The 26,415-nt window shown below is 40.2% G+C and overlaps 2 protein-coding genes across 3 annotated transcripts; one reads left to right on the top strand and one right to left on the bottom strand.

The window, feature by feature from the left end:
- Nucleotides 1-18: 18 nt before the first annotated feature.
- On the bottom strand, nucleotides 19-21,676 carry ace (angiotensin I converting enzyme (peptidyl-dipeptidase A) 1). Its single transcript, XM_026315075.1, has 26 exons — nucleotides 21,631-21,676; nucleotides 14,101-14,336; nucleotides 11,891-12,061; nucleotides 11,682-11,769; nucleotides 10,703-10,846; nucleotides 10,369-10,560; nucleotides 9,738-9,835; nucleotides 9,351-9,520; nucleotides 8,889-9,112; nucleotides 8,655-8,799; nucleotides 8,183-8,281; nucleotides 7,412-7,534; nucleotides 7,123-7,328; nucleotides 6,761-6,897; nucleotides 6,256-6,414; nucleotides 5,547-5,634; nucleotides 5,145-5,288; nucleotides 4,760-4,951; nucleotides 4,221-4,318; nucleotides 3,624-3,796; nucleotides 3,145-3,368; nucleotides 2,917-3,061; nucleotides 2,662-2,760; nucleotides 2,342-2,464; nucleotides 1,537-1,721; nucleotides 19-483 (listed from the first exon to the last, which is right to left on the bottom strand). The coding sequence occupies exons 1-26, from the start codon at nucleotides 21,665-21,667 to the stop codon at nucleotides 284-286; spliced, it is 3,900 nt and encodes a 1,299-aa protein (XP_026170860.1). The 5' UTR covers nucleotides 21,668-21,676; the 3' UTR covers nucleotides 19-283.
- On the top strand, nucleotides 18,977-24,945 carry abi3b (ABI family, member 3b). 2 transcript variants are annotated; one of them, XM_033325743.1, is made up of 7 exons: nucleotides 18,977-19,055; nucleotides 19,976-20,025; nucleotides 21,437-21,782; nucleotides 21,933-22,100; nucleotides 22,329-22,508; nucleotides 22,705-22,766; nucleotides 23,003-24,945. In XM_033325743.1, exons 3-7 carry the CDS (start codon nucleotides 21,639-21,641, stop codon nucleotides 23,811-23,813), a joined length of 1,365 nt encoding a protein of 454 aa, XP_033181634.1. In that variant the 5' UTR covers nucleotides 18,977-19,055; nucleotides 19,976-20,025; nucleotides 21,437-21,638; the 3' UTR covers nucleotides 23,814-24,945. The 2 variants fall into 2 exon arrangements, with proteins under 2 accessions (XP_033181634.1, XP_026170863.1); XM_026315078.2 differs by lacking the exon at nucleotides 18,977-19,055 and having other exon boundaries at nucleotides 19,580-20,025.
- Nucleotides 24,946-26,415: the final 1,470 nt, after the last annotated feature.

Below are 26,415 nucleotides of genomic sequence, written 5' to 3' on the forward strand. Positions count from 1 at the left end.
AAAGTAACAAAATCAAATATTCAAAAATGCTCAAACAATTGACTTTACAAACATTCATATGAAATATTACCTCCCTAAACACTGAAATATTACAAATAAATTACAAAACTGAAATGTTTGTTTGCATAGGAAAAAAATTATTTGATTCCAAGTTTATATAATAAATATACAAGACTACACAGGGAGGCAGGCAGAAAAGAAAACATATTAGATCATGTGTGCTGTACAGTACACAAAAACACTGATGTTCACATTGTGGTTGATTCTGGGCTGTCACTGACGACTAGTCCTTTTGCTTCAGCTCCATTGTGGATAAGGACCTTTCAGGCTTTCTTGACCTTCTGTACTTGTAGGCCAAGAGGATGGTGGCCACCAACAGGACCAGGCCAAGGACCAGCAGGATCCACTGGCCAGCTATGGCGGCAGAGCTGTCGACATTCATGCCCAGGAAGTCCACTTTACTTTCCACTGTGGTAATTTCACCTGTGGAGCACACATACAAAATACTCAGTAAGAACCTCTCTTATCGATTATTTTGCGCAAACTCATCACTGATATTTAATAATCTGCAGATTCCTCCACAAAGAGGAACAAGTAAAACATTGAAAGTCGTTGTATATGTGCCTACTGGTGGAAGCTATAAGGAAGGACACTGAAATTTGGTATATAGTTTATTTTCTTTTTTTAATATTGAACCCAAGTTTATAGTAATCAGCACAAAAACCCACAATATAAAAAAAATTCCTCTGATCCTTTTTTTTTTTTTTCTGGCCTCTGCATCCCACCCCTGGTTTTAATACTGTCCCCATTTTGTAAGTTACCAGAAAAATAGAGGCCACACAATACCACTCACACTAGTGTCACCTCTTGACTCGTCTGTTTCCAGCAGAACACTTGCTATTTTTTACTTTTGTAACTTCATTATGTAAAACCTCAAAGAAAGAAGAAGAAAAGAAAAAGTGCAGTTTGCTGCCTGCTAGAAATTCAAATGCACACATGGTATTATTCTTCCTACCTGCAGATGGCGCATCTAAGATACTAAATCTCCAAACTGCTGCAGCTATTACTCATTTTATACCACTGTTGCTGACACAAAATAACCGTATTTGTCATACATGGTAAACACCACATGACAATAGTCATTGTAGGTAACTTGCGCTCACAGTGTAGTCTAAAGAAAGAAAAAGTCATTCATTTTCTATTTAAATCCAGCATGTTTCTCTTTATCTCTCCCACAACAGCTGCATTCTTTTTCTTGTCATCTCTTCCTAGCTCAGTTGAATCTCATCAGTCTAATCTGTATACATCCTTTCAGCAGGATCTCATCAGTAAAACAAGAGGAGCAGGAGATTGATTTCACTGGAAGCTGCAGCGGAGAAGTAAAACAAAATAAATGCCTCTGTGAGAAGACATTGCACCTTTTGTTTCTGGGAAGAAATTTAAAAAAAAATTGGCTTGGAGATTGGAAAACTTATTTAACACGAGCTTCCATGTGTGCATTTCTTTGAAAGTATTGCATGATTGTCCTTCACATACTTGAAGGTTTCCAGTCGTACTCAGGCCACCCACGAATGTCATTGTTTTTGTTGTTCTGTTCCTCCAACCATTGAATGAGGGGTTTGAAATACTCCATGAGTGGCTGGGCACTCATTTTGGGCTGGCCGGTGATCATGGTCATAGCCTCAGGCCAGGGCTTACTGAAACCCAACTTCATCACATCACTGCAAAGAGCAACGCAGGTCAGAAAGCAGGTCAGAGGAGATGACGTTCTATAATTACACACATTATGTGACACATGCTGCTAAATCTAACACACTGTGTTTTCCTTGGCTTTTGTTTCCTGATCATTTACAGTACTGCACAGATGTTTTAGGCACTTTAGATGTTTTAGAGTCTTATCACATAACACCATCAGGCGTCTGATTGATCTCAGGTTCAATGTCTAGGACAACAAGCCCATTAAGAATCCACTGGAGTTTATGATGAATGATTTTTTTTTTTAGAGGCAAGAAGAACCAGTGGTTTTGCAGCAGATGGTCTGACCCCCACAGAGCCCAGATCTCAGCCGTGCGGAGTCAGTCTGGGATCACATGAAGAGACAGAAGACTCTGGCACGAGAACTGCAGCAGCTTCTCCAAGGTTCAGTTTGTAGGAAGCTAATTGATAACTGAAAAACTACTAATGAAATTTATATTAAAAGTATTTTTGGTGCCTAAACCTTTTGCACAGTACAGTATATATAGTATTTAATATCCATTTTAATGGTGAAAAGAGATATAATTTGACCTAATGTATAATTATGTGTAAAGAGTATACAGTGATTTTGGGTGTGTGTACCAACCCCAGCAGTTTCCCAGCTTCTTTAGATTTGTAGATATCACAGGTATGGAGAGGCCCAACGTGTTTGGCGGCATCACAAAGGGCCTTCTGAAACTGGAACTGGATGACGAAGCTGACGAAGTACCTGATTAAAGATTATTAAACACACACTGTCGTCACTATGCGTTAATGACAGCAGAATAAAAAAAACAGCTAAACACAAAAGGTGATTCTGATACACTAGTTTTAATTGTGATAGATTTTTGGTCATGTGACTAAATACACATATTTATTTTCTCTTAATTATCAGTTGCCCTGTTATGTCCAATCAGCAAAAATTACCTGACATAGGGAACATTAGCAGGGATGTGGAACTTTGCACCGGGGTCAAAGTCTTCTTCAGTGCGAGTTACAGGTGGACACAGTCCCTGGTACTTCATTCTGCAACGCAAAGACTACATGTTATTTAAGCAAATCATAGATCAGTCACTCAAAACGAATCTATCATTTACAAATGTATTTTGTTCAGCTAATAAACAGATTTTTTTTCTAGGTGATAATCATGGTGGCAATTGTAAAAGTGATGGTCAACCTTACCTGAGGTTCCACCATTCTTTGTTGTACTCAGTCGAAGGGATGCGTCCATCAAATACCTTCCATCTCCACTGGTCCATCAGGTAGCCAAAAGGCAAGAATGCGATCTTGTCAAGTGCCATGCTCATCAGGAAGTTGATATCACTCTCTAGAGTAATGTGTTATAACAGTGTGTTATAACATTGCATGCTTTTACAGGAATATGTAGTCCTCATGGTTCTGTTCACTCACCTTGGTTGTTCTCGACTTTGTCCAGGAGGCCGATGCTCTGCAGATGCTTGGGTGTGGACACAGACAGGGCTAGTACATCGCCGATGGCCTCGTGGAAGCCAGGGTTGGCTCCGTCGCGGAAGGATACAGGTTGGTCTTTGTACTGCAGGAAGTACTGGACGTGGCCCATCTCATGGTGCACAGTAATCAGGTCATCCATAGTCACAACAGTGCACTGTTTGATCCTGGAGACACAACCATAGATATAGTTACAGCTTAAATATCCAGAAATCTCACATGTTTCTGGCTTCCATACACATAGTGGTGTTGAAAAGTCTTCTCTTATAAATACGTAGAACACATTCTAATATTTAAACAAATAAGAGAAGTGAGAATTGCACACTAGAATACCAGATTAAATAACAGTTATATGAAGGTCACAAGTTTTGGAATAAAATGGGTTAATGGTGTAGCACTAAATTTAAAAAAAAAAGATGAACCTGAAGTCTTTTCTGTTGTAGAAGTCCCATGCAGAAGCGTGGCACACCACCTGGCGTCCGTCAGACGGCTTCTCCAACATGGACTTGTCCCAGAACTCTTTCGGCATTGGCAGCAGACCCAGGGAAGTAAAAAAACTGTCGGATTCCTGAAACATTCTGGTGGCGTTCCAGCCCTGAATGGGAAAATGAGCATGAACTGACATTGTGGTTGTATGTGTATGCATTTAAACAATTTTGTCAGGCAGTGAGATATTGCACATGTTTAAAGATCAACAGCTACATCTAGGATATAAATGATTGCACAAAGTGTAAATTGTTACTGAATTATGATTCAGAAAGGACATAAATATGTGCAGTATATAGCAAATGTCACACTGTTATGGATGACTAAATGATTCAGTGCAATTAAAACCCTCTGGCCTGCATCCACGTCTTATTTTGACTGAGGCAAACTGATCCTTGACCTTTAAAGCTGCACCACAAGCGATGGAAGAAAGCCTGAGTGTGGGAACGTGTGTTCTTTTGTGTGTATGTCCTTGTGTATTCACGTGTGTAACTGTGATCAATGTGCAACAGCTGGTTCATGTGTTCATTCACCTTTGCCACCATAGCTGGCGTGGCATCAACCTGCGTAGCATGTGGGTAGGGCATGACCAAATCCATTATTCCGGACCACGTCTGAGCCCACATGTTGCCTGGAAGGACAGGAGACAGCATTCATATTTCGAGGTCTAAGAAGTCACAAAGCAAGTCATCCTCTGCCCTGCCAGTGTTTAACGAAGTGAGATCTGTGGCTGTGAGTTAGTCCAATCCCTAACTGTGTGGAACTGTCACACACGGTCTTACGCTTGACGCCTCTGAAAGCAAATTAAATCCCACCTAAATCCAAGTGCATCTGCAGCCAGTGACAGACTATCATCGGGATGTGTTCCCACATAAAAGGAGAGTTTTGGCTGAATTGTTGGAATCCTTTGGATTCTATAGTGAAATACTAATTGAAGTGACCTGAGCCCTGAGTCCCGAAAGCCTTGAATAATCTAAGCTTTAAACATTATTACAAAACAGGGTGACTTTGATAGTGCCAGTTCAAAAAATTGCAATTCTGAAAGAAATTAAAGTTACTTCTTGTTACCTACCCAGCAAGTGAGCAGGAATAGGTCCCTTCAGGTTGATGTAATTGGAACCATACTTGTTGTACAGGGCCCTGCGAACGTAGGCATGGAGGTTTTTATAGAGTGGCTCCAGCTCCGTCCACAGCATCTCCAGGTCTTCCTCAAATGTAGGGGTTTCATACAAGGAGCGCCAGAAAGCCCCATTGTCAGAGTGACCTGTACAGACGGCACCAGGGATAACCACAATCACTGAGCTGTAATTTCTAAAGTAGACAATGCACATAGTTTTATACCAACAAAAAAGATGCTACTGTTTAAATTTCCGCATCATGTAGGTCAACTCATTAGTCATTTGTTGTATTTTTCAAACAAGAGAGAGAAGGGGGATTTCAAAATCCTCTTTCTGTACCATTGAGAGTGGCGGCTTTGTTGGCCAGTTCAACATATCTCATGTAATCCTGCCGTATTTTTTTCCCAGAAGCGTCTCTCCATCCCTTCCAGGCAAATAGCAGTTCATCATAGTCCCTGGACTCTGCTATGATCTTCTGGAGATCTGGAACATACCACATATATTCAGTATATATGATGTATTCCTTCAGTTTTCTGTAAAATCCTTCATAGTAACATGACAGCTATTACCCCTATTACAGCCATTAATTTATTTCATAGCTTATTGAAATTATCAATTACCAATAATTAATCATTAACCATGACTTATCTGGGTGGCATTAGCAGTTACTGTTTGCATTATTCATTTTATCTATATTTTTTGAGTAAAACATTAGGAACGGCTTATATTCCATAGTTTTACCTGGATCCAAAGGGTGGCACGTCCCATTCTCCCTACAGACCTCAGCCACGCTGTACTTGGTTTCCATGTTGGATAGGAGAGTGTTGTACTGAAAAAGTAAAGGCATCCACCAGGGATTAGACATCAGCAATCCTTTTTTTTTCTTCACATTGTATGGATTCTTTCTACAGCTGCTTAGGAAGAGTGTGAGGATATGAGCATGTGAGAGAAACAGGTTGTTTAATGAACAGTGTTCTAGTCTGTCAGGTGCTGCGACCTGCGCTCTGAGGGATTATTTTCAGTTGTGGTGTGTCTTCAGCTGGTAGAGCTGGGTAAAAATGTAAAACACATCCCATTGCTATGCTTAGAATTCATCAGAGAAAACACATCAGTAACAAGTCTTCTTTTAGTAGTCTCCTGAAGCTGGTAAATCAGACTAAATCGTTTGACTGATGCAGGAATTTCATGCATGGTCTGCTAATAGCTGCCATCGCTCTTGTAGCTAGATACTGTTAGATAGTACATAAACATAAGTATGTTTTTTATAAGAAATCTTACTGGTTTCCAGGAAGTCTTTCTGAATACTGTGATAGTATATTCTCTGTAAACCTACTGCATGCACAGTGTGGATTTTTGCTGTTCCTTTCAAACACTGAGCTGATGATTTCTCAGCATGTGCAGTTCTGTCTTAGAATAAATATTAGTAAAGCTAAAAACACTTCGCCCACACCTCCTCCAGCTGGGCTGAGGGCAGTGCGGCCCTCTCAATGTCGCTGAGCTTTTTGATGATGCGTTTGACCGAGGCGTCCTGGAAGTCGGCGGTGTCGTACTGACGGGCCTTCTCTCCATACTTCAGGGTGTGGGCTGCCATCTCCAGGTTCCTCTCAAGCTAGAGAAGGATAATGAATACTCTTTAATTTTCCTATTTATACATTGTATGTCTTTAGAAGCGCGCTGATTGGATGAGTGGATGGATGCGGGTTGATGAATGACTGTTCTTGCAAGATTCACAGACAGGTAGGAGTCAATAAGGTAGACAGAGACTTGCATACATGGATTAGTTAGTGACTTGATTGATTGACACATGTTTGGTTAAGCAGTCATTTTATTGATTTCCTGATTTAATGCAGAAAAATCAACGTGACGCGGCGGCTCTTCATAATTTGGTGATGACAGATGAGCATCAAAGAATGTTAGGCTGATCTCAGTGAAGCTGGTCAGTCGGAGGGTCTCACCATCTCCTTCTTATTGGCTTCGTTGATGTCAGTGTTGTACTTCCAGGAGGCCTCGGTGTAAGTGTTCCACACCACCTCAGCTGTGCTGTTGTACTCCTCAAGAAGCTTCTTTGCATCAAGCTCATCTGTATTCTTCCCTGGAGTAAAAGAAATTTGACCCAATGCAGGACGCTGTGTGCTGTCAGCAAACATTTTAGGAAAATTCTGACTAGTAAATTATGATTATAATATGTAAACACCAGAGTCTCTCATTTGCTGGAACACAAACTGCCCTCTTCTGTTTGTATCATACAGAGAAAATCTTGACTCATATCGCTTTTTATCCACTTTTTACTTTTTTACGGTGTCGCTTCCTTTCTTACCAATATCTTCAGGATAGCCCTCAGGGATGGGTGGAACCCAGTTGAAGTCAGGCCATCCCAAGGTCTCATTTACATTTTGCTTTTCCAGCCACTTTATAATAGGATCAAAGTATTTCATCAGTGAGCTGGCATCCATCTTATTGGTCCCTATAGCCTCCTGGAGCACAAGAGTCCAAGGTTTAGAAGAACCAGCCTGAAGAATTTTCCTGGAGGGGGGAGGAAAGAAACTGTGTCATGTCTTCACACATCCCATGAACCGTTATTCACGAACAACAGCACAATGTCATACTTTAATATGGCGCCTGCTTCTGCGGAGCGGTAGATGTCACATGTATGCAAAGGCCCGGAGTGGTTTGCTGCCTCACACAGTTTTTCATGAAGCTGGAACTGCAGGATGTAGCTGACAAAATACCTGCAGGGGATGAGAATTACTTTGTCATCTTATGTCCTACTTACACACAAAATATAACACAAAAAGTACAAAAAGAAAACAATAAAAAAATAAAATATAAAAAAAATCATCAAATTTTAAAACAGTGGATGTCATGAAGTATGTTTGCTTTTAGGAAAAGACAAAAATCTATGATATTTTAAAAGGTCAGAATTAAAATATTAAAAATGACTTAAAATGTTCATCATAAAATAGTATAACACTGTGTAACTCTGTGTTGGACTGTCATTCCTCACATTCTTCAAGAAAGCAGCTACGGCCAAATGCTTTTCGTTGCCTTTACAGCAAGCTTCCTGCTATTGTATGGTTATTGTATTGTTCAAAACCACACTCAAATTCCAGCAGTTCAGTCCAGATTACTGCTCACAATATCTTTATTCCCAGCTCAGCAGCCATAACTTGCATGTTAATTCGCTTTATTTGCTTTACATTCGTCCTGGGGGCAAATTGAAGCACATTGCTGACATTGCTGGCTCAAATTTTCTGGATTGAGCTTTAAGCAACATTAAAACTCTTCCATCTTTAGTCTGCATAAGTAAAAAAAAATAGTCAGGCTGGATGAAAAATGCTAATACGTGTCACAGTGGTGTCAGTGGCGCAGGCTCTTACCTGATATATGGTGTGTTTGATGGGATATGGTACTTTGCCCCAGGATCAAAGTGTTCCTCTGTGCGTGTTGTGGGTGGGCAGACGCCTTGATATTTTGTCCTTTTAAAAAAACAACAACACACAAGCGCAAAGTTACATAAGACCCAACCTCTGGAAAGTTACTCAGTCTGTTATGATTCCTTTTGTCCTGTTTGTTGAGTCAGTTGAGCATGTGTGCACTTTTTCCAGCAACACCAAACTTCACACAAACACACATACACACACAGTTTAGTCTGAATGTAAGCCAATACAACCACAGTCTTTTACTGTACTGTACTGTAATGGACCATGTAGCATTAGTCTTAAGGTGGTAAGGAGAAAACGACATCTTATTGTAAATAGTGTGGAAGCAGCTGTTTTCTTAAACAAAAAAGGAAATAAAGTACTGGATGGATCCAAAAAGGAAGGAAGTGTTTCCCAGAGACAAGCCTACCTGAGGTACCACCACTCAGAGTTGTAACGCTCTGGAGGAGTGCGCTCATTGAACACACTCCATCTCCACTGGTCGATGAGATAGCCAAAGGGAAGGAAGGCTATCTTCTCCAGAGCCATCTTGAACAGGTAGTTTGTATCAGTTTCTGGACAAACACAATGCACCATTTCATTTACAAAATAGAGAGTAATTCAGTGACTGGGATTTTTTAAATTTCTTTTCTAGTTTCTGTACCAGGGTCAGAGGCAGCAGATTCCAGCAGATTAATGGTTTGCAGATGTTTGGGTGTGGAAACGGAGAGAGACAAGACGTCGCCCACAGCCTCGTGAAAACCCGGGTTGGCTCCACGTCGGAACCCCACAGGCTGGTCCTTGTACTGCAGGTAATACTGGACGTGTCCCATCTCATGGTGCACAACGAAGAGCTGCTCCATTGTCACTCTGGTGCACTGCTTGATCCTGAGGAAGATAAGTATCAGTATAAATGACTATGAAAATGAATATATTAACTGAAGGTTATAATGAATTCTTATATATACAGTCATTTGTTGTTTGTGTTAGTTAAACCCCAGTTAGAGTAAAAGGGTTACCGTACATGGATGAGTCCTACACTTAATGCTATAGATCCCCAGATCCCCAAAAACCCTTAACGTCAAAAGTCAACACTTGAACATCATTGTGTCTTTTGAACTTTTACCTGAAGTCTTTGCGGTTGTAAAAGTCCCAGGCAGACGCGTGGCACAGCACCTCTCGACCGTCAGGCTTCACCAACATGGATTCATCCCAAAACTCCTGAGGCATCTTCTCTAAACCCAGAGAGGTGAAGAACTCCTCAGCCACTCGAAACATGTGTGTGGCATTATAGCCCTGTAAAAAATAAATAAATAAATATAAATAAATAAAATTGCAACATAAATCCCAATTTTTCTTAATGGGTTATGACTCATTAATCACCTCAACGCAGAGGAAGAGGTGGGTTTTGGGATTTGTAACAGTTTTCTGCTAATGACTTGCTGCAAGAACTAAAGAGTGGTTTTCCCCTGTGGTCCATCCCAGTGGTACTAAATATTTCCCGCATACTTACTTGTCTGACCATTTCATCAGTCACATCCATGTTGGGTTTGTCAGGAAATGGGATCATCATATCATAAATATTGTTCCAGGTCTGGGCCCACATATTTCCTGAAATTGAGAACGAAAACACACTTAGGAAACAATACTGACTTGTTATATGATACCAAGGCACTGTAGGAAATGACTCTATACAGCATGTTCATTCATGGTAATGAGATAAGCACACAAAGTTTTTGCCATAGTGTGTTGTGTTGTATTGTCCTTGACTTGTGCAATTACATCTTTAATGATTTTCAGGGCTGTTTATTCTCAGGACTGTGCAAACATTCCCATGGTGGGTAGGGGATAAAGAACTGGATTCAGATTCAGTAACATATATTTGAGTCACCTCCCTAATTGTAAAAGTTAATTTAAACAACATTTTTTTAGGCTGAGATAAAATATAAAACCAAGGTTTGGAACCATTAAACAAAATGTCTTTACCCTGACTAAAGTCACTTTAACAAACAGAAAAACTAACCACCTCTTTTCTGACCACACCACCCACTCTACAAATTTGTGCACAGTCCCTTATGCAATGCTGCACATATTCCTGGCTCTTATTAGGTAGAATGTTAGTAATATGAAATATTCTCTTGTACCTAGCAGATGGGCAGGGATAGGTCCTCTAAGGTTGATGTATTTGGGACCATACTGGTTGTAGAGCTGACGGCGCACAAATGCATGCAGGTTCAGGTAGAGGGGCTCAACGGTCTTGTAAAGTTTCTCTAAGTCCTGCTCAAAGGTCTCAGACTCGTACCCAGATCGCCACTCAGCTCCAGTGTCGGCAAATCCTAAACAAGATAAGACGTTAATGTTCTTCCTCTCTTGTGCTTTCCATTCTTAAGTCATTGTTCTCATTCGTGTTAAATTGATTACTTGTAGCATTAAGTTGGATTATTAGGTCAAAGGCAGAGGTTAAGGGAAGGTTCTTACCATCAGCTTGAAAGGCTTTGTTGCTGAGCTCCACAAACCTGGGGTAGTGCTCCTTGATCGGTACACCTGATGCGTTGTGCCAGCCCTCCCAGACATACAGCAGCTTCTTATAGCTCCTGGAGCTAGCCATGATTTGTACAAGATCTGAAAACGATGGAAAATGAAGAGAGGGTGACCTCATCTGAAGCAAAAACATGAAGTAGAAAGCTTTTCCTAAAACACTCCACTTGCTCTCAGCAAGCCAAAACAGACACTATACCAAGAGATAAGCTGTGAGTTATGATTACCCCATAGTAGTCTAGGAATCATGTGAAACATTCATCTTCAAATGTTATAAACTAGGAAATGGAGGTGAGGAAAAGGTGGAAGGTGCAGACCACAAAGATATCTGGAGTGATGGAAGAGGACACTCTCAACAGTATGTTATTATATTGCTGCCAATGGTATTTATGAATGGATGGTCATGTTATCCCTGTACCACCTTAGGTTGTTTCCAGTGATATTAAACCAACCGACTATGGCGTCTACACTGCAACAACTGCAAATGAGGTTGTTTATGTTTACAAGCAAAAATTTTCAGTAGAAGTAGTTTTACCCTCTTTCTCACACTGTTGTGTTGGCAGGTTGATTGTGTTACATTTGGCAGTTGCTGCTGACAAAGAAGTCCATTGTTCACAGCATGTTTCTGGTGTGTTTAAAGCTACTGACATGCTGTTTTTGTTGGTTTTTACTCAAGACTTGTTGGCACATCCATAACTCTTCCTTTGGAGACTTCTCTAAAGTGATTTTGCCCATCCTGTTAGTCTTCCAAGAGCTGATAAGATCTTAACCACTTACAACTGTTTTTCTTCCTAAATTGCCCCCCCCCCCCCCCCCAAACACACACATTGTTGGTTGTTTTCTATCTCTCTACACTGCTCTGTCCCTGTTTCTTTCAAAATACTCAAACAACTATGCATTTGTACTGTAATTTACTCACGAGGTTCCAGGCTCCAGCTTATGTTTGGCTCTGGATTCACCTTAGCTGTAGAGTAAATATTGCTCATGACGCTGAGAATGGTGTTGTACTGCACACAAGAAGAGACTTGAAGTTAGTCTTCGGGGCTCAAAAGAGGTGAGCAGTTACATGGTTACAAAACAACAATCAATCACAAAATTCCAATTACTACATTTGGAACAGAAACAAACCTCCTCTCTTTCTTTCTCAGGCAAGTTGGCAGGCCCCAGTTTCATGATCTTCTCAATGAGTTTCTTGTCTTTTGCATCAGGGAGAGAGTTGAGCATGTCGGGAGTGAAGACCTGCTTGGCCTTTGACCCCCAGGCTTCAGTAAAGGCCTGTTTGTCAAGGGATGCATTTACCTAAAGGTGAGAGGAGGCAAATATGAATATGATAAATTGGATCAACCGCTGTACCAAGAAGCAACAATCAAAATGCGACATAGGTTCTGCTGGTCATTTAATTCAACCCAGAAGGATCACAATGACAAAATATGAAGAATGTTAATTTTTTTTTGTTCTTTGCAATAATGATGTTTCAGAGAAGGTGAATGTGGGGTGGGAGGAATCATCTACAGCTCACTGTGGCCAGGATGACGAAAGAAATCATGATGATCATGATCATGAAGTAAACTGAGATGATGGAGGTATGAGTTGATATATATATATATGTAAACTCAGATCCTGACTTCAGATTTTTGGAGAACTCTTCTTACGAAATTTTCCTTTACGTCACAACGCCCATACCGTGTCATGTTAAAGTTGGGAAATTCAAATCACTTATCAAAGTCAGCTGACTTAGTCACACTTCCTGAAAAAAAAAAAACTGACAGAACAGTAGCTTCATAAATGCAGTTACATTTCTATTCAAGCCTTTCTTATCCGTCCTTTTGAAATAAGAGGCTGATTATTAACTTTGACGGTAAGTAGATTAAAGACTGTATTTAAAAAGAGGTGTTGGATTGTTAAATATCTCAACTTGATTTAAGAAGAAATGTTGTTGTCGTTGGCAGATTGTGTCCAGATGTACAATTTTAGAAAATGAAATGCTTTACTTGAACATTTTTACTAGATTGCAAACTTTACTTACACATTGTATGAAAATGCCAACAGTAAATAGTGAAGTTAATGACTAAACCTTGGGTCTAACTGTGACACTTGAAGGCAACTGGTAATTTATTCTTGGGTTCAAAGGACATCAGTCATTAATATCTGCTCTCATTGGTGGAGATCTCAAGCCTTATAACTGATCCTCAGTCTGTTTGATCCTCTATACAGTAGACTCTGAGGTTGCATGGCTTGAGGAAGTATGTTTATGTGCATCTGCAAGTTTGCATGACTGAGTATGTTACAGTTTATTCATTGCATTGCTGTCAATCTATTTTGCTAAATTCGATGCAATGAATTAGTAGTGCAGGGTGAGTAGATTGCCAACAATGCTCAGTTTGAATAGTCATGATAGCCCCTGATCAGATGGTGCTCAGTGCACTGGTTCACTTTGATCCCATCTTTAAACTTCCCCCCAATAAAATAATAATAATAATAATGATAATAAATTGTGCTCAACAACTACAAGCCTGCTCATCTTTCACCCTACATCCCGGACACATTCTGCAGAGTGGTGGGGGCCACATCTACACCTGTTCAGTGTGTGAAGAGAACAGAAAGCCTCAACAGTGTAGTGAAATCCTGTTGTGACAGCTGTCCAAGCACAAGCATAGAAAAAAGTCCCAGAGGATTTGCACTGGGTATGTCCATCTGACAATTTGCTTTCATGCATTTCTATATGCCCACTGCAGTTTGGTTCCTACAGTCTCCTGCAGGACTGTACTGCAGATGTTTCTCAGGTATATGGTGAAATGAAACTGCAATGGGCTGTGAATACATTGTTTCATAATGGAGCTAAAAGTCCCAAAGAGAGGCATTTTGTCAGCTGCTATTATTGCCACACTGGACCATAGAGACTACTAATATGTGTAAAATGGCATTGTATCTGGAGAAACTGTATTAAGCACAAAGAAAAAAAATCATCAAACAGGCAGTTAAGCAAATAAATAGTCAACATAATAGCATGCAAGACCCCCTAGAAATGCATTCAAAAGTTGAAGACGGTTGCACCACAGGCATTCAGATCTGTTTTATATTTCTAGATACACACAAGCTGAGTTGGCTGCACTGGGAGGAAACTGGGCATGTGATTCTGGAGAGAGATGAATAGGGGTGATCTCCAAATCAAGAAGGGCTCAGTTCCACAGAAACCCTTGACCATGCAAGCATTTGTGGTGACGAGGTGCCAGTACTGGCAAGAAATGACCAACAGTGGGACAGTTTCCTACCAGCGTGAGAGAAAGGTTCAGCTAACACACCACCCTGTAACCTCAAGACCCCTGGAGCTGTCCTACCTGAAGCTCAGAGTTGTAGTCTGTAATGTTGGTTTTGTAGTTCCAGTCGGCAGAGACGCTGTAGAAAAACACCTCCTCGGCAGTGCTGTTGTAGTCACTGAGGAACCTTAGTGCATCAGCCATGGTATTTGTATATGTCCCTGGTAGCCAGCTTTCTGGCAGAGCCACAGAGAGCCCCAACACAGGCAGCAGCAGCAGCATAGACCAGAAAAACCTGTACAGTTCAGTGCCCATGGCTACCTCCCACAAAATAAAAAAAACAGATGAGAAAGAAAAACAGTAAAGTGGAAGATTTAGGAGAAAAAGCTAAAAATACACTAGCTCCAATGAAGTGAGAGTAAACCTTCCCCCTGGAGCTGTTGTCTCATCCACTCTTTCACTGCTCTGTTGTTAACACTCCCAGCCTGGCTGCTGGTGAACTGCACAGGAGCCAAAGTGAGCTTCTTTTTAAGTGCTGGTTTAACCCAGCCCACACTTCTCTGCAGCCTGCCCTCTGATCACTTTACATCATTGCACAAATTTTTTCCCCATTTTCCCTCCTCCCTTTTCTGTTTACTAGCCTCTCAGGATTCAGATGTACCTCTAATCAGGTCCAAGTTTCTACAACTGTGGAACAAGAGAGATATGATATTACACACCACTTCAGTGTGTCTGCCTGTAAAGCCTCAGTAAGCAGCACTGGAGTGTCTGGGAGGGGCTCCACGTTTATTGTTCTGAGTTTGCTCCTTCAGCTTAGTGACAGGGAGGAGGAGTTATAAATGCAGGACAAATGAAAGAGAGAGGGGATTGAAATGAGAGGGAGGTGACAGGCTTCAACACTCAAGGTAGAGAGGCTGGAAGAAAAATTCACGAGTGAATTCACATTCACATTTTTACAAAATAACCTTCTCCGCTCAATCACACACAAAAAAGAAAAACAAAATCACAAAAGAAAACAATTTATTTTCCAATGTGGTGCTGATTCCTACATTACATTTTTCCCAGTTAATAAAATGTTTTTTGGCATCTTTATAGTAAAAATCCAAAATGTACAGTCACACGGTTTGACTGTTACTTCACATTCAGATTAGTACCAGTATCAGTATCATTAAAATAATGAGTACAGCTCTTTATTTCACACCATTCCTTATTTCTTATTTGAGGTAATAAGAAACGTGTACACTTTGTTTCCATAATTTCTGAATGAACAAACCAGTTTTACTGAGTAACTCTCCGTGTCAAATTGAGGTGTTACATGTGTCTCTCTATCTGCCTCTCTCGCCGTTAAATATTCCACTTTATCCACCAGACAGACGCCAGCTCTGTCTGCTGTTTGTGCTTACAGTCATTGGTTTGACATGCAGATTGTTGCAGTATTATATTTCTGGTGCCTTTGTTCAGCATTAAAATGACATTGTGACTGAGGATTTGATGTGACGGATGGCTTCAGTCGCATTGATCCTTCTAAACTCTGCAGATCTACAAAGTTTCATGCAAACCTGTGACCTGATTCTGTGCACTATTTCTGCAGGTGTTTCCATTGCAACAAACATTATATCCAGAGAGAGTAAGAGTAAGAGAGAGAGAGAGAGTAAGCCTATTCCCAGATGCCACTAGCTAACCACAAACAAAATAATTGGCTCTTCTCAAATGTCTCTGTCTTTCTGTTACATCTACCCTGTAATCCTTTACATGTTTTTATATATTTTAACATGTTAAAATGTATCATCTGCTGCTAGCATTCAGCTGATCATTCACCTGATTCATGTTGCACTGGACTTGGTTACACTTTGAACAAACTTACAAATAAACCACTGAGAGGTCACAGAAAATGTGGTCTAGTCTTTTTGATTTTTCCCATCCATCCATCCATCCATCCATCCATCCATCCATCCATCCATCCATCCATCCATCCATCCATCATCAACCATTTATCCATGGTACATCCAGTGTCTTGATACTAGAGGAGAGGTGGGGCCAGATAACCTGTCCATCACAGGACTGACACATAGAGACAAATTCCCCCCCAGGGGACCATTCAGTTAACCTAACTCCAGACTGCATGTCTTTGGACTGTGGGAGGAAGCTGGAGTACTCAGAGAAAACCCTCGCAGGCACAGGAGGAACATGCAAACACCTCACAGAAAGGGTCTTTCTTTCCCTCTTGCTATGAGGTGACAGGACTAACTGCAGTGCCACCCAACACACATCGCTGTGTGTAAAACTATTGATCCACAGTGATAGTAACAGCACAGGGACCTTACTTAAAATCTTAAGAGGTTCTGGGAATTTTTAATATAAAGAGAAATGCAAAAACTATTTCTGTTTGCTATGTAAGTGACAGCAGAAAAGGAAAGCTTTTACATTCAAACTATGGCTTACTGGTTTAATAAAACAGTGAAACAGTAAGTTTTTTGTTAATGTCAGATGTGCCAGCCTCTTATCACCTACCTAGACTCAACACTGACACTCAATTGTCACCAATCCCTCTTTGTATCAACAGCTTGTTAGCACTTTATTAAATCTTCAAAATCTATTGGTTTTTCTCAAAAAATAAAAATTATATGTAGAATCTTATCATTTCTGTTAACTCTATTGGTACTATCATCCTGGTATGATCAGGATTTTGCAAAACAGAACAAATGCATTATCCAGGATTCATTTAGAAAGATGGCAAGTACGTGCATGGGTGAAGAAACGGCATGTCTTAACATGCCGTCTTATATCCGACAGCACACACAAACACACCACAGACACACACATAGTGCCTGTCGGCATCTGTGTCCAGTGGTGTGCAACATATGCCTGTTTGTGAAGATTGGATGTTCTGGACTATCACAGCTTCTCCACACTTCACAGACTTCCATTAAAGGAAAAGCCAAATTCAATTATTGTGCCAGAGACTGCAGGAAAACTACATTGTCAGGATGCACACAAACACACAGGCACACACTCACAGGCACACAATATACGGCAGCAGTTAACAATCTTTGTGGACAGTTTTATTGTCTCTCTCTGGGTATACACAATTTCAAACTCAATTCCAATTAGTCTTCAGGCACCTGCTGCCCTTTTCTCAAATTTTTATCAGTTCATGAAACACTGGATGGCAAAAAAGTAAAGAATCAACCAACCAGAACCAAAGGTATATTTCTTTCCTCATTAAAGACATAAAATTATTTTTGGCATAGCATAGCTTTCTTCACACTTCATATAGGTCGTTTTCTGACTGCACTCTGTCATGATCAGGCATCAGCCACAAGTATAAGCATGTGAAAAGTCAGATTTACACGCCAACCACTGCCTGATCGAGTCATCACAGTGCTCCATCCGTTTCTATCAGCCCAGATAGGATGTCAATAAGTAGCCAGCACCCTCCAGGTGATTGACCTTGGACATGTGCCTCATGTTCCCACAGACATCAGCAAGTGTATGTTTAGGAACACTGGAGATATTTTTAAGATATCTATTAGATAGCTAATAAGTCATAAAACTTTAAAGATATATGACTTAATAGATATCTAAGCTAACTCCAAGTGGCCCTATAGCACCTGATCTCAGGACAACGGATGATCCGCAGTGTGGGATGATATAAACATGGTGACCCAAAGCTGAACTCCTGAAATATTAATCTCTGTCTCACTGTGTGATCATAATGACACCCTCTGCCTGAACCTGACAAAGACTGTTCCATCAAGAGCGTTAATTAAGCTAAGGGCTCAGTTTCACATCAGAGATCACACCAGAGTCACAATTTCAATGTTAATTAACTTATTTCAAGAAAATGTTGCAAGAAGTCATACTAGGCTCCAAACTCCATGTGCAAGTTCATTTACCTCAAAAGTAAAATGTCAGCATCATTAAAATTATTTTCTTTGGTGCAGAGGCAGCATAATTTATTCCACTATCAAAGACATTTGTTGAATGATAAGGATTTATTGGTCATATAAAACAGAAAGTATTAGTGCCGTCATGAATATCAAGGTTAATAAACACTTTGATCGACTCCTCACTATCACTAACAACTGTAAATCAGCATGCTTGATGGAAGTGATGTGGGTGTTTAGATGGATAAGAACATTTATTCATCCACACCTTCAGTTGAATGCTGTTGTTCAGTTATTCGAGTCATTAAAATTTATGATCTCATCTTTGCGCAATATAAAATCACTCGTTTTGAACATTGTGTTTTATGACCTCCTTCAGTCACTGCTTCATTCTGAATGGCCTCATTCAGAAGCTTAAAGTCACACTCCCTGGTTTTGTCACAGTGCTCAAAACTCTCCAGATTTCCTCTCAGTTAACGGCCCATGTTTTTAGACGCAAAACAGTTCACGCTTCATGCTGGGGTTTAGATATTAACAGTGAGCTGCAGAGACAAACTGGGATTTGTTTTTAGCTGCAATAAAATCAGTGTATTTATAAATATCTATTATATGAATGACATTTACCTTTTGCTTCTCAAAGAGATAAATTAGTGGTTAGCTCTGTCCCCATACAGCACAAGGTTCCTGTATGGGTTTTATCTGGGTACTCTGACTTCCTCCAACAGTCCAAAGTCATCAAAGATTGGGGTTAAGTTAACTGGAGACTCTAAACTATCGTCAGGTGTGGATGTGAGTGTGAGTTTTCATCTGGCTGTATGGGTCGGCCCTGTGATCTGTCCAGGGTGTTCCCCACCTCTCCTCCAATGATTGCCTTTAGCCCACTATGACACTGGATTGGATTAAACTGTATAGAGATGGATGCATAGAGACTGACTAGATGGACGGCTGGTGTATGCTTCTGAGCAAGTGGTTGGGTGCAGTGTTGCTGACTGACCAATGGTGGTGATAATGTGGCAACAAAGGTAGAAATGAACAAACAAAAGCAATGAAGAAGACTGCTGGCAGGCAAACATGGATGTGGACATGGCAGGATTTACGATTATTACCTTTGCAAATGTTTTACATAGAAGTAAAGCTCTCACCATGCTGGTAAGGATATAACCTCTCAGATACTGCACAAAGACAGATACCACTGAACACAGGTGTTTTTGACTTGTCATAGTAGGAAACATACAGGTGTTACTAATTGAAGCAGCTAGATGTAATTCAGCCAGCATTATTATTAAATAATTATATTTCTCTGAGCCATTATATTAGAAATGGTCAGAAACATTAAACGTCTTCAGTGAAAAGGGGCCACATTTCTAGTTTGCTGGACTTGAGTGGGATAACATAAACCTTTATGATTCTTACTTACTTACTTACCTGCATTACGTATGAATTTCAACAACATGATCAGATGTCTGATTAATAACAATCTTGCACTATAAAACACTTTTCATCAGTGAGAAGGCCATATTATTGCCATATTAAGACAGAGAGCTGCTTTGCCTCATCCAAACTGTATTTTTATAGGAGAAATCTCAGGACATAGCTTCATATCATAATTTTGGCTTTCAATACTGGAGTCAGTGATTTGATATTTCAGCTGTCAATTTAAACATAGTAGAGACTGTTGATTACTACTGTTGCAAATAGCTCATGTAATAGTTCTTGTAAGTAAAAAGAGAGAATGAAAAGAGAATGATTTCTCCCACATTTTGTAAATATATTTTATGCTGAAGTCACATGGCACTATACTAGCACTTGGTTTCACAGTTGAATAGCTCAGGTGTGTAAACAAGAGCATAAAACATGTTGGAATTGGATTTCATTGCAGCTAATCTGTAACAGGGGGCCCTTTTCAGACAGTCCAGGATACATTTAAAGAGGTCATATTACTGAAGACGTTTCACAAGTGTGAAAATGCTTAGATAATAAAAGCAAGAACCCAGGCAAAGAGAGTATGATTGTGGAACAATGAGTGAAGGACTAATTGATGGCTGCAAAATCTTCTTTGTACATTTGAGGCCCAGGAAGAAAATGACATAATGTCTGAGGTCAAATAGAGGGATAGAAGGTAAGTATAGAGCTCTGCCTTTCCTCAGTATCTGTATAGTATATTATTTCAACCGGCCATTGTCTTTTGTTTGAGCAGAGTGTGTTTATCATGCTAGTCTCTATGTGAGTATACATTTCCAGTTGCATTTAGTGCCAGTGACAGATATAGGAAATGTTCAGCTAAAGCAAATGCAACACCTAAAGGTAATAATCATAACAGCAATGAGTGTTAGCCTCATCGTAAATGGCCAATTTTGTAGTCATTATATGGGACTATTAATTATCTGATATCAGTACAATATGACTCCAGAGAGTGCTGAACACAGAGAAAAGTTCAATGAAGGTGTAAAGTCATCTATAGTTCTTATCAGTAGACAAGGATCCTGATGATTCTGTAATACCAGCAAACTTGGCACACAGTTTGGCACCCAGTGGACTGTTATCAGATCCTTTAAAGAACATTAGCTAATCATTTCTTCGTGTTCATTTTATTATCATTGTATCATCTTAGTATAAGATTCGTATGATTTGTTGTATTTGGATACTCCAAAACTGATGGTTTAAGGAGGAGGAGGAAACTGAAATATTTTTGGTTTTGAACCTTTCTAAAAGCACTATTATAAAGTGACTGCGATGTATTTGTGGTCTACTAAGGTGATGCAACAATCTGAAACATGAACTTTATCATCTTTAGCCTATGAGTTAGAATTCAGTTTCAGGCTGAGTTAATGATAGAAATTTTAACAAGCCCTCAGGAATGTCTGAGCTTTGAGCTAAATGCATAACAGCATAACTTCAGTGACAATGCTAACATGCTCTCATCAGGTATAATATTCACCATCTTGGGTACTCTGTTAATACTATGTAAAAAGTGCAGCTGAGCGTATTGGGAATGAACCAACTGGACAAATTAAAACTGTGACCTGATGATGACACTTGAGAAATGGGTAAGGGACAACCAAAGTTGGCAGAATTGTGTGTGTATGTATATGTATATGTATATATGTATATATGTATAAAAACATATATATATATATATATATATATATATATATATATATATATATATATACATGTTTTTATACATATATATACATATATATACATGTTTTTATACATATATATATATATATATATATATATATATATATATATATATATACGCGTGTGTATGTGTGTGTGTGTGTGTGTAGCAGCAGTATCATAATCATAATGTGGAGAGCAATAGGCTTTAGCTGATCAAAATACCTAAGGTACTTTTGTCTAGACTGCAGTGCCCTCTAGTGGATTTTAGAAATAATACAAGTGGATCTCATTCTGAGATATTGACCTGATATCATATTAAATATTTTCTAATATATCCTTTACCTTTATTGGTGTGTAAATAGTATAACCTATGACAAAATATAAGATAATAATCTTTTCTTAAGGGACAGATGTTACTTGTCTCAGCCCTGCCCTTGGACCAGCTGCTCTGAGACTGCGAAAATCTTTACCCTCCGGTAATTCCGCGTTCACCGCCCACCACCCTGTCTCGACTGAGCCAGAAACTTTTCCATCCTCCTCAGGTAGCGTAAAGAAATCTTTTAAGTTTTATTTTTTTTTAAAAAAAAGGTTTTGTTACCAGCACCCATGGGAGAAATGGCGGAACCAAAGAACATTTCTGAGGTTATTACTCAGATATTAGACGCGTCTGTAGCTGCCAGGAAGGAGCTTGTTGATAACCACAGCAACCTCCTGCGAGTGGCAGATTACTGTGAAAGCCATTATCTTCAGGTGAGTAATGCTCATAAACAAATATCCCAACTGTTTTACCAGCCTAACTTTTTAAATGTGCGGTTATGGTGTTTTATGCATAAATTAGGCTAAAAGCATTTTTACAACATTTGGGCCTATAAGCTGTTCTGGCTTCTAAAAATCCTGCAGGCAGAGGATCCAGGCAAGGGAATTGAGGAAGCCAAGTCTTTGACGACTCAGGCACTGGCCAGTGTGACCTACCAGATCAACAGTCTGGCCAGGAGCGTGCTGAAGCTGCTGGACTCACAGGCTGTGCAGATCAAAGATATGGAGTCCTCTGTCAACCTGCTGTCACTGGTGAGCACCTCCAACCTAAAACACACCTGAGCTTGATCTCAGGAAGGTTATGCATTCAAAACAATGTAAATAACTAGAATGATATACATTTTCAGTACAGTGTGTATAATCTAAACAATGTAATGTATTCATCACGCTTGTGATGAATACCCTCTCAAGGGACTTAAAGTGAAAGTGGAGTGTCTGTGTGTTCTTGACTGAGGCCGTTCACACTGTGCTCTGGTCCAGGCTGCAGCTGTCCACTTGGAGAAGGTGGCCAGGAGAGAGATCGGTGCTTTTACCACCCCCAAAAACAGGATCCGTTCCAAGCTTATGACCCTACCACCTTCAGGCACCGAGCCTGAGAAAAGCTACACAAGAGTCCCAATATCATTCTCCATCTTGGACTCCGTTGGACATGGTGTCCAGGTGAATAAAAAAAAAAAAACACTTTAAGACTACATAAGGTTGGTTGTTTCCATTTTGATTAATGCTGTATAGAACACTCATTCCCCTGTTTAATGGTGTAGTCCCAGTGTGGTGTCTTGTGTGGTACAGTTTGGCTGACTGTGGTGTAGAAATATGCCATAGCATTTATTCACCTTCAGTGATCTTCTCCCTGCAGCCCACTGAAGAACTGCCCAGAAAGAGAGCAGACAGCGTACGGAGCACCGCAGGCACTTTGGTGTATGTAGACACAGTCCAACTTGAATTATTACGGATGCTGATTATAATAATAATTTTTCACTGGTTTTTCTACAGATTCAACAAATGAGATTATAATATTTTATTCACTAAGCTGTAGAGGAGCTGACCTAGCTCCTCACCAATTTCTTGTCTTCAGCAATGTTATCACTCTCAGGGTGTCAATGCTGCTCATATTAGCTGGACTTATATATATATATTTTCTGTCTTATCTGCAGATCCAATCTGGGCATTGCTGTGCCTCTGCCATCAGTCCCCACCTTGCGAACCATCACCAACCCCATCAACAGCAGCCTGCCTCCCACTCCTGCTCCTGCCAATTTGGACCTTAATATGCCTCCTCCTTCCCCACCACCTTCCCCTTCCTTCATGGACATTGGCTTCCCACCTCCATTCTCAATGAGTTCACATCTCCCCACGCCTCCTCCTCTATCAACTACCAGTTTGTTAAACAGCATCTACCTGCCTCCACCCTGTGATGCAGCAGGAGGTGCCCCTATTCCTCCTCCACCCCCAACTCCGCCAGTGTCTGGAGTTGGTTTTCTTCCTGCTCCTCCATCTCCACCCCCATCACTGTCAGGAGATGGTTTTCTTCCTCCTCCTCCCTCTCCTCCCCCACCTATTTCAGGAGTTGGTTTTCTTCCTCCACCTCCTCCACCTGCATCAGGAGCTGGTTTTCATCCTTATCCTACTCCTCCTCCACCTCCACCTGCATCAGGAGGTGGTTTTCATCCTTCTCCTCCTCCTCCTCCACCTCCTCCACCTGCATCAGGAGCTGGTTTTCATCCTTATCCTACTCCTCCTCCACCTCCACCTGCATCAGGAGGTGGTTTTCATCCTCCTCCTCCTCCACCTCCTCCACCTGCATCAGGAGCTGGTTTTCATCCTTCTCCTCCTCCTCCTCCTCCTCCACCACCTGTATCAGGAGCTGGTTTTCATCCTCAACCACCACCCCTTCAAGGTGGCACCTCTGGTACTGTGCCACCACCCCCACCACCACCCCCTCCACCTCCCCCTCTCCGACATTAGCAAACATTATAGTTCATGCTACTGGACTATAATTATAACTCACATTTTATGTATAACTCGCAGGTTATACTGTGAATGGACATGCTGGGCTTTGTCACTAGATCAATGTGTCAAAAGTGCACAGCATGTTAAATATTATCAGGCCTGTGGTGAGATTAACACTAAACATTAATAAAAGCTTGGAAAAGTGTGTATAGTGGTTCAACCTTGAGCTGTTTCATTTGTATTGGATTACACAGTTTTAGCCTCAATTGATGTTTTTTTTTTCTGGGATAGAAAATGCTCTTTCAGAGTGAAATATTCTGCTGTGCAGAATGCTGCTGCTGGACATGTTTCAACAGCACCTTGACTGCATTCCAACAACAAGCTGAAACATGGATTCTTGCATTTCCCTGTTATCCTCTTTTTACCTGCAATGTGACTTCCCTTGGTTATTTGGTCTGCATGTTATTAAATCGTGTCTTAATCTGTATCACCAAAAATGACGGTGGCATTTATCCCAACAGTCCTCTGTTCTGTGGTGATAGCAGTGTCAGTGATGATAAGCTGCTTACATTTCTGCTGTAAACTGAGTTCTGCTATGTGAAATAGTGCAGTGAGGCTATAAAATATCTCCATCTCCAATCCTCTATTTAACAAGCAGCACACTTACATTAAGGGAGGTCATGTTTCCAGCATGGAAAATATCTAATTAGTCATGTAAAGCTTATCCAAACTTGTTAAATCTTAGTGTTGTTGTGTTTCTGCTCAGTAAGGTCTGAAAAAGAAGAGGAACCATAGCCATACAATGCTTTTATTATATATTCTTAAAAAAAATAATGAAAAGAAATTTCTTCCCACCTTTCATTGCCACCTAATAGTACTTTATTGGATCTGAATTCAAGTCAGCAATGTAGCAACATGCCAAATATACACATATCCTACAGCTTTGTGTGTTAAAAGGTAATTTTTACATATTTGTAAATCCTCCTGGACAGGCACTTGTGGCCTTCATGAGACACACACACGTTTTACACATTTATTGTCTTGACTCTATTTGTAAATGGATACTATGACAGGAACTCCCCTATATATGAAAATATTTGTATCTGCTTTGTGACGAAGTTAAACAATAAATAAATAAATAATCTCAGAAGCTATGTATTATTTTTTACAAAGGGATCTGATTGGACAATGACTATCCAATCAGACTGGATCAGACTGTCCAATCAGAGGGCAGCTGGAGGTTTTCGCGTTCAAGGTTTCAAAAATCAAGATGGACGACGGTAGTTGGTCTTTATTGACGCAGGTGGGTTTTATTTTATTCGACAGTGCTGTAGAACATTTAATGTGCTATGCTCCGTGTGTGTTTCGCCTGTGGCTGCCTTGCAGTTGTCCAAAGTTAGGTTTTGTTTTCGTGTTCAGGAGGGCTAACTATCAGGCCTGAACGCCAGCGTAGCATGCTAGCTAGGTCGTTAGCAAGCTAACATTAGCAAAGGCTTTTTTAAGCTGAAAAAGAAAAAAAAAACTGTTGTGGTGCCGCTAAATATTAGTGACTTGTGTGGTTTGGTGCAGTTAACGCTCATGTCTAGAGTCTGTGAGTTTTTAAGTAGGCCGTGCTACACAACTTTGTTTGAGCCACTTTAACAGTGTAACCATACGCATTACAGTGCTCATTGTTAAAACCTGCCTCTAGGAAAACCTGCTGTGACTTAACTAAACTAGTAACGTGTCCTCTGCTGAGTAACATTTAGCTACATTAATACAGCTGTAGCATTCCTCTAGAAACACCATATATAATATTAGCATTCATGGCTACCATTTTCGTTATAATTAGTAAGTTACTTTTAATTTTAAAACTCCATGCTTTTCTTGCAGGTGTGGATGTGACGCGGGTCTTAAGTTGCACTCAGGTTGGTCCTCAAAATTCTTGTTTAACCAAAACCCTTGTTGAGTACCACTGGACAAAACTCTAGTTTCATATATTTTAATGTATCAGTCATAGGTCTGCAGAACAACTGATTTTAAAGTACGTTTCCAGCTCCCTTGAATGATGGGCTCAGTGAAGTAATATTTCACATTGCTGCATGTTGGCACTGACACTGTCATCATGATGATGGGAAGGTCTTGTCATTCAGACAGCAGTTCAGATGGTGAATATTAGTAATACACAAAACCTTAAGTTTTTATTTAAAAACCTTTTATTGTGGATAGTTTCTAAAAACAGTTAAATTAATGTTGTGTTTTATTTCTTAGGCTTGCAGGAGACAAACCACTCTCTGACCAGTAGAGGAATATAATTAAATTTATGATTTCCAGTGATTTCAGTATGTGGTGATCAACTGCCATGTCTTCCAATTACAATCCCGCTGCCATTTGGTTCCTTGATGTGGAAAAAGAGACACTTGTGCTCAAAATGAAGGAAACCAAAAGGTGATGGGCTGAAATTATGGTGCATGTTTAAATTCAAGCTTCTGCAATTTGGCATCTGGATCCAGTATTTTGATTTGTCAATGGTGGACTTTTACAGTTAAAGATCAGTTGGGCACCAATGTAGATATTCACAATATACTTATGTAAACAGTACCACTGTTAAAGGATAACTTCGGTTTTTGTTAAACTT

Source organism: Mastacembelus armatus, chromosome 19, assembly GCF_900324485.2.
Source record: "Mastacembelus armatus chromosome 19, fMasArm1.2, whole genome shotgun sequence".
Lineage (NCBI taxonomy): Eukaryota > Metazoa > Chordata > Actinopteri > Synbranchiformes > Mastacembelidae > Mastacembelus > Mastacembelus armatus.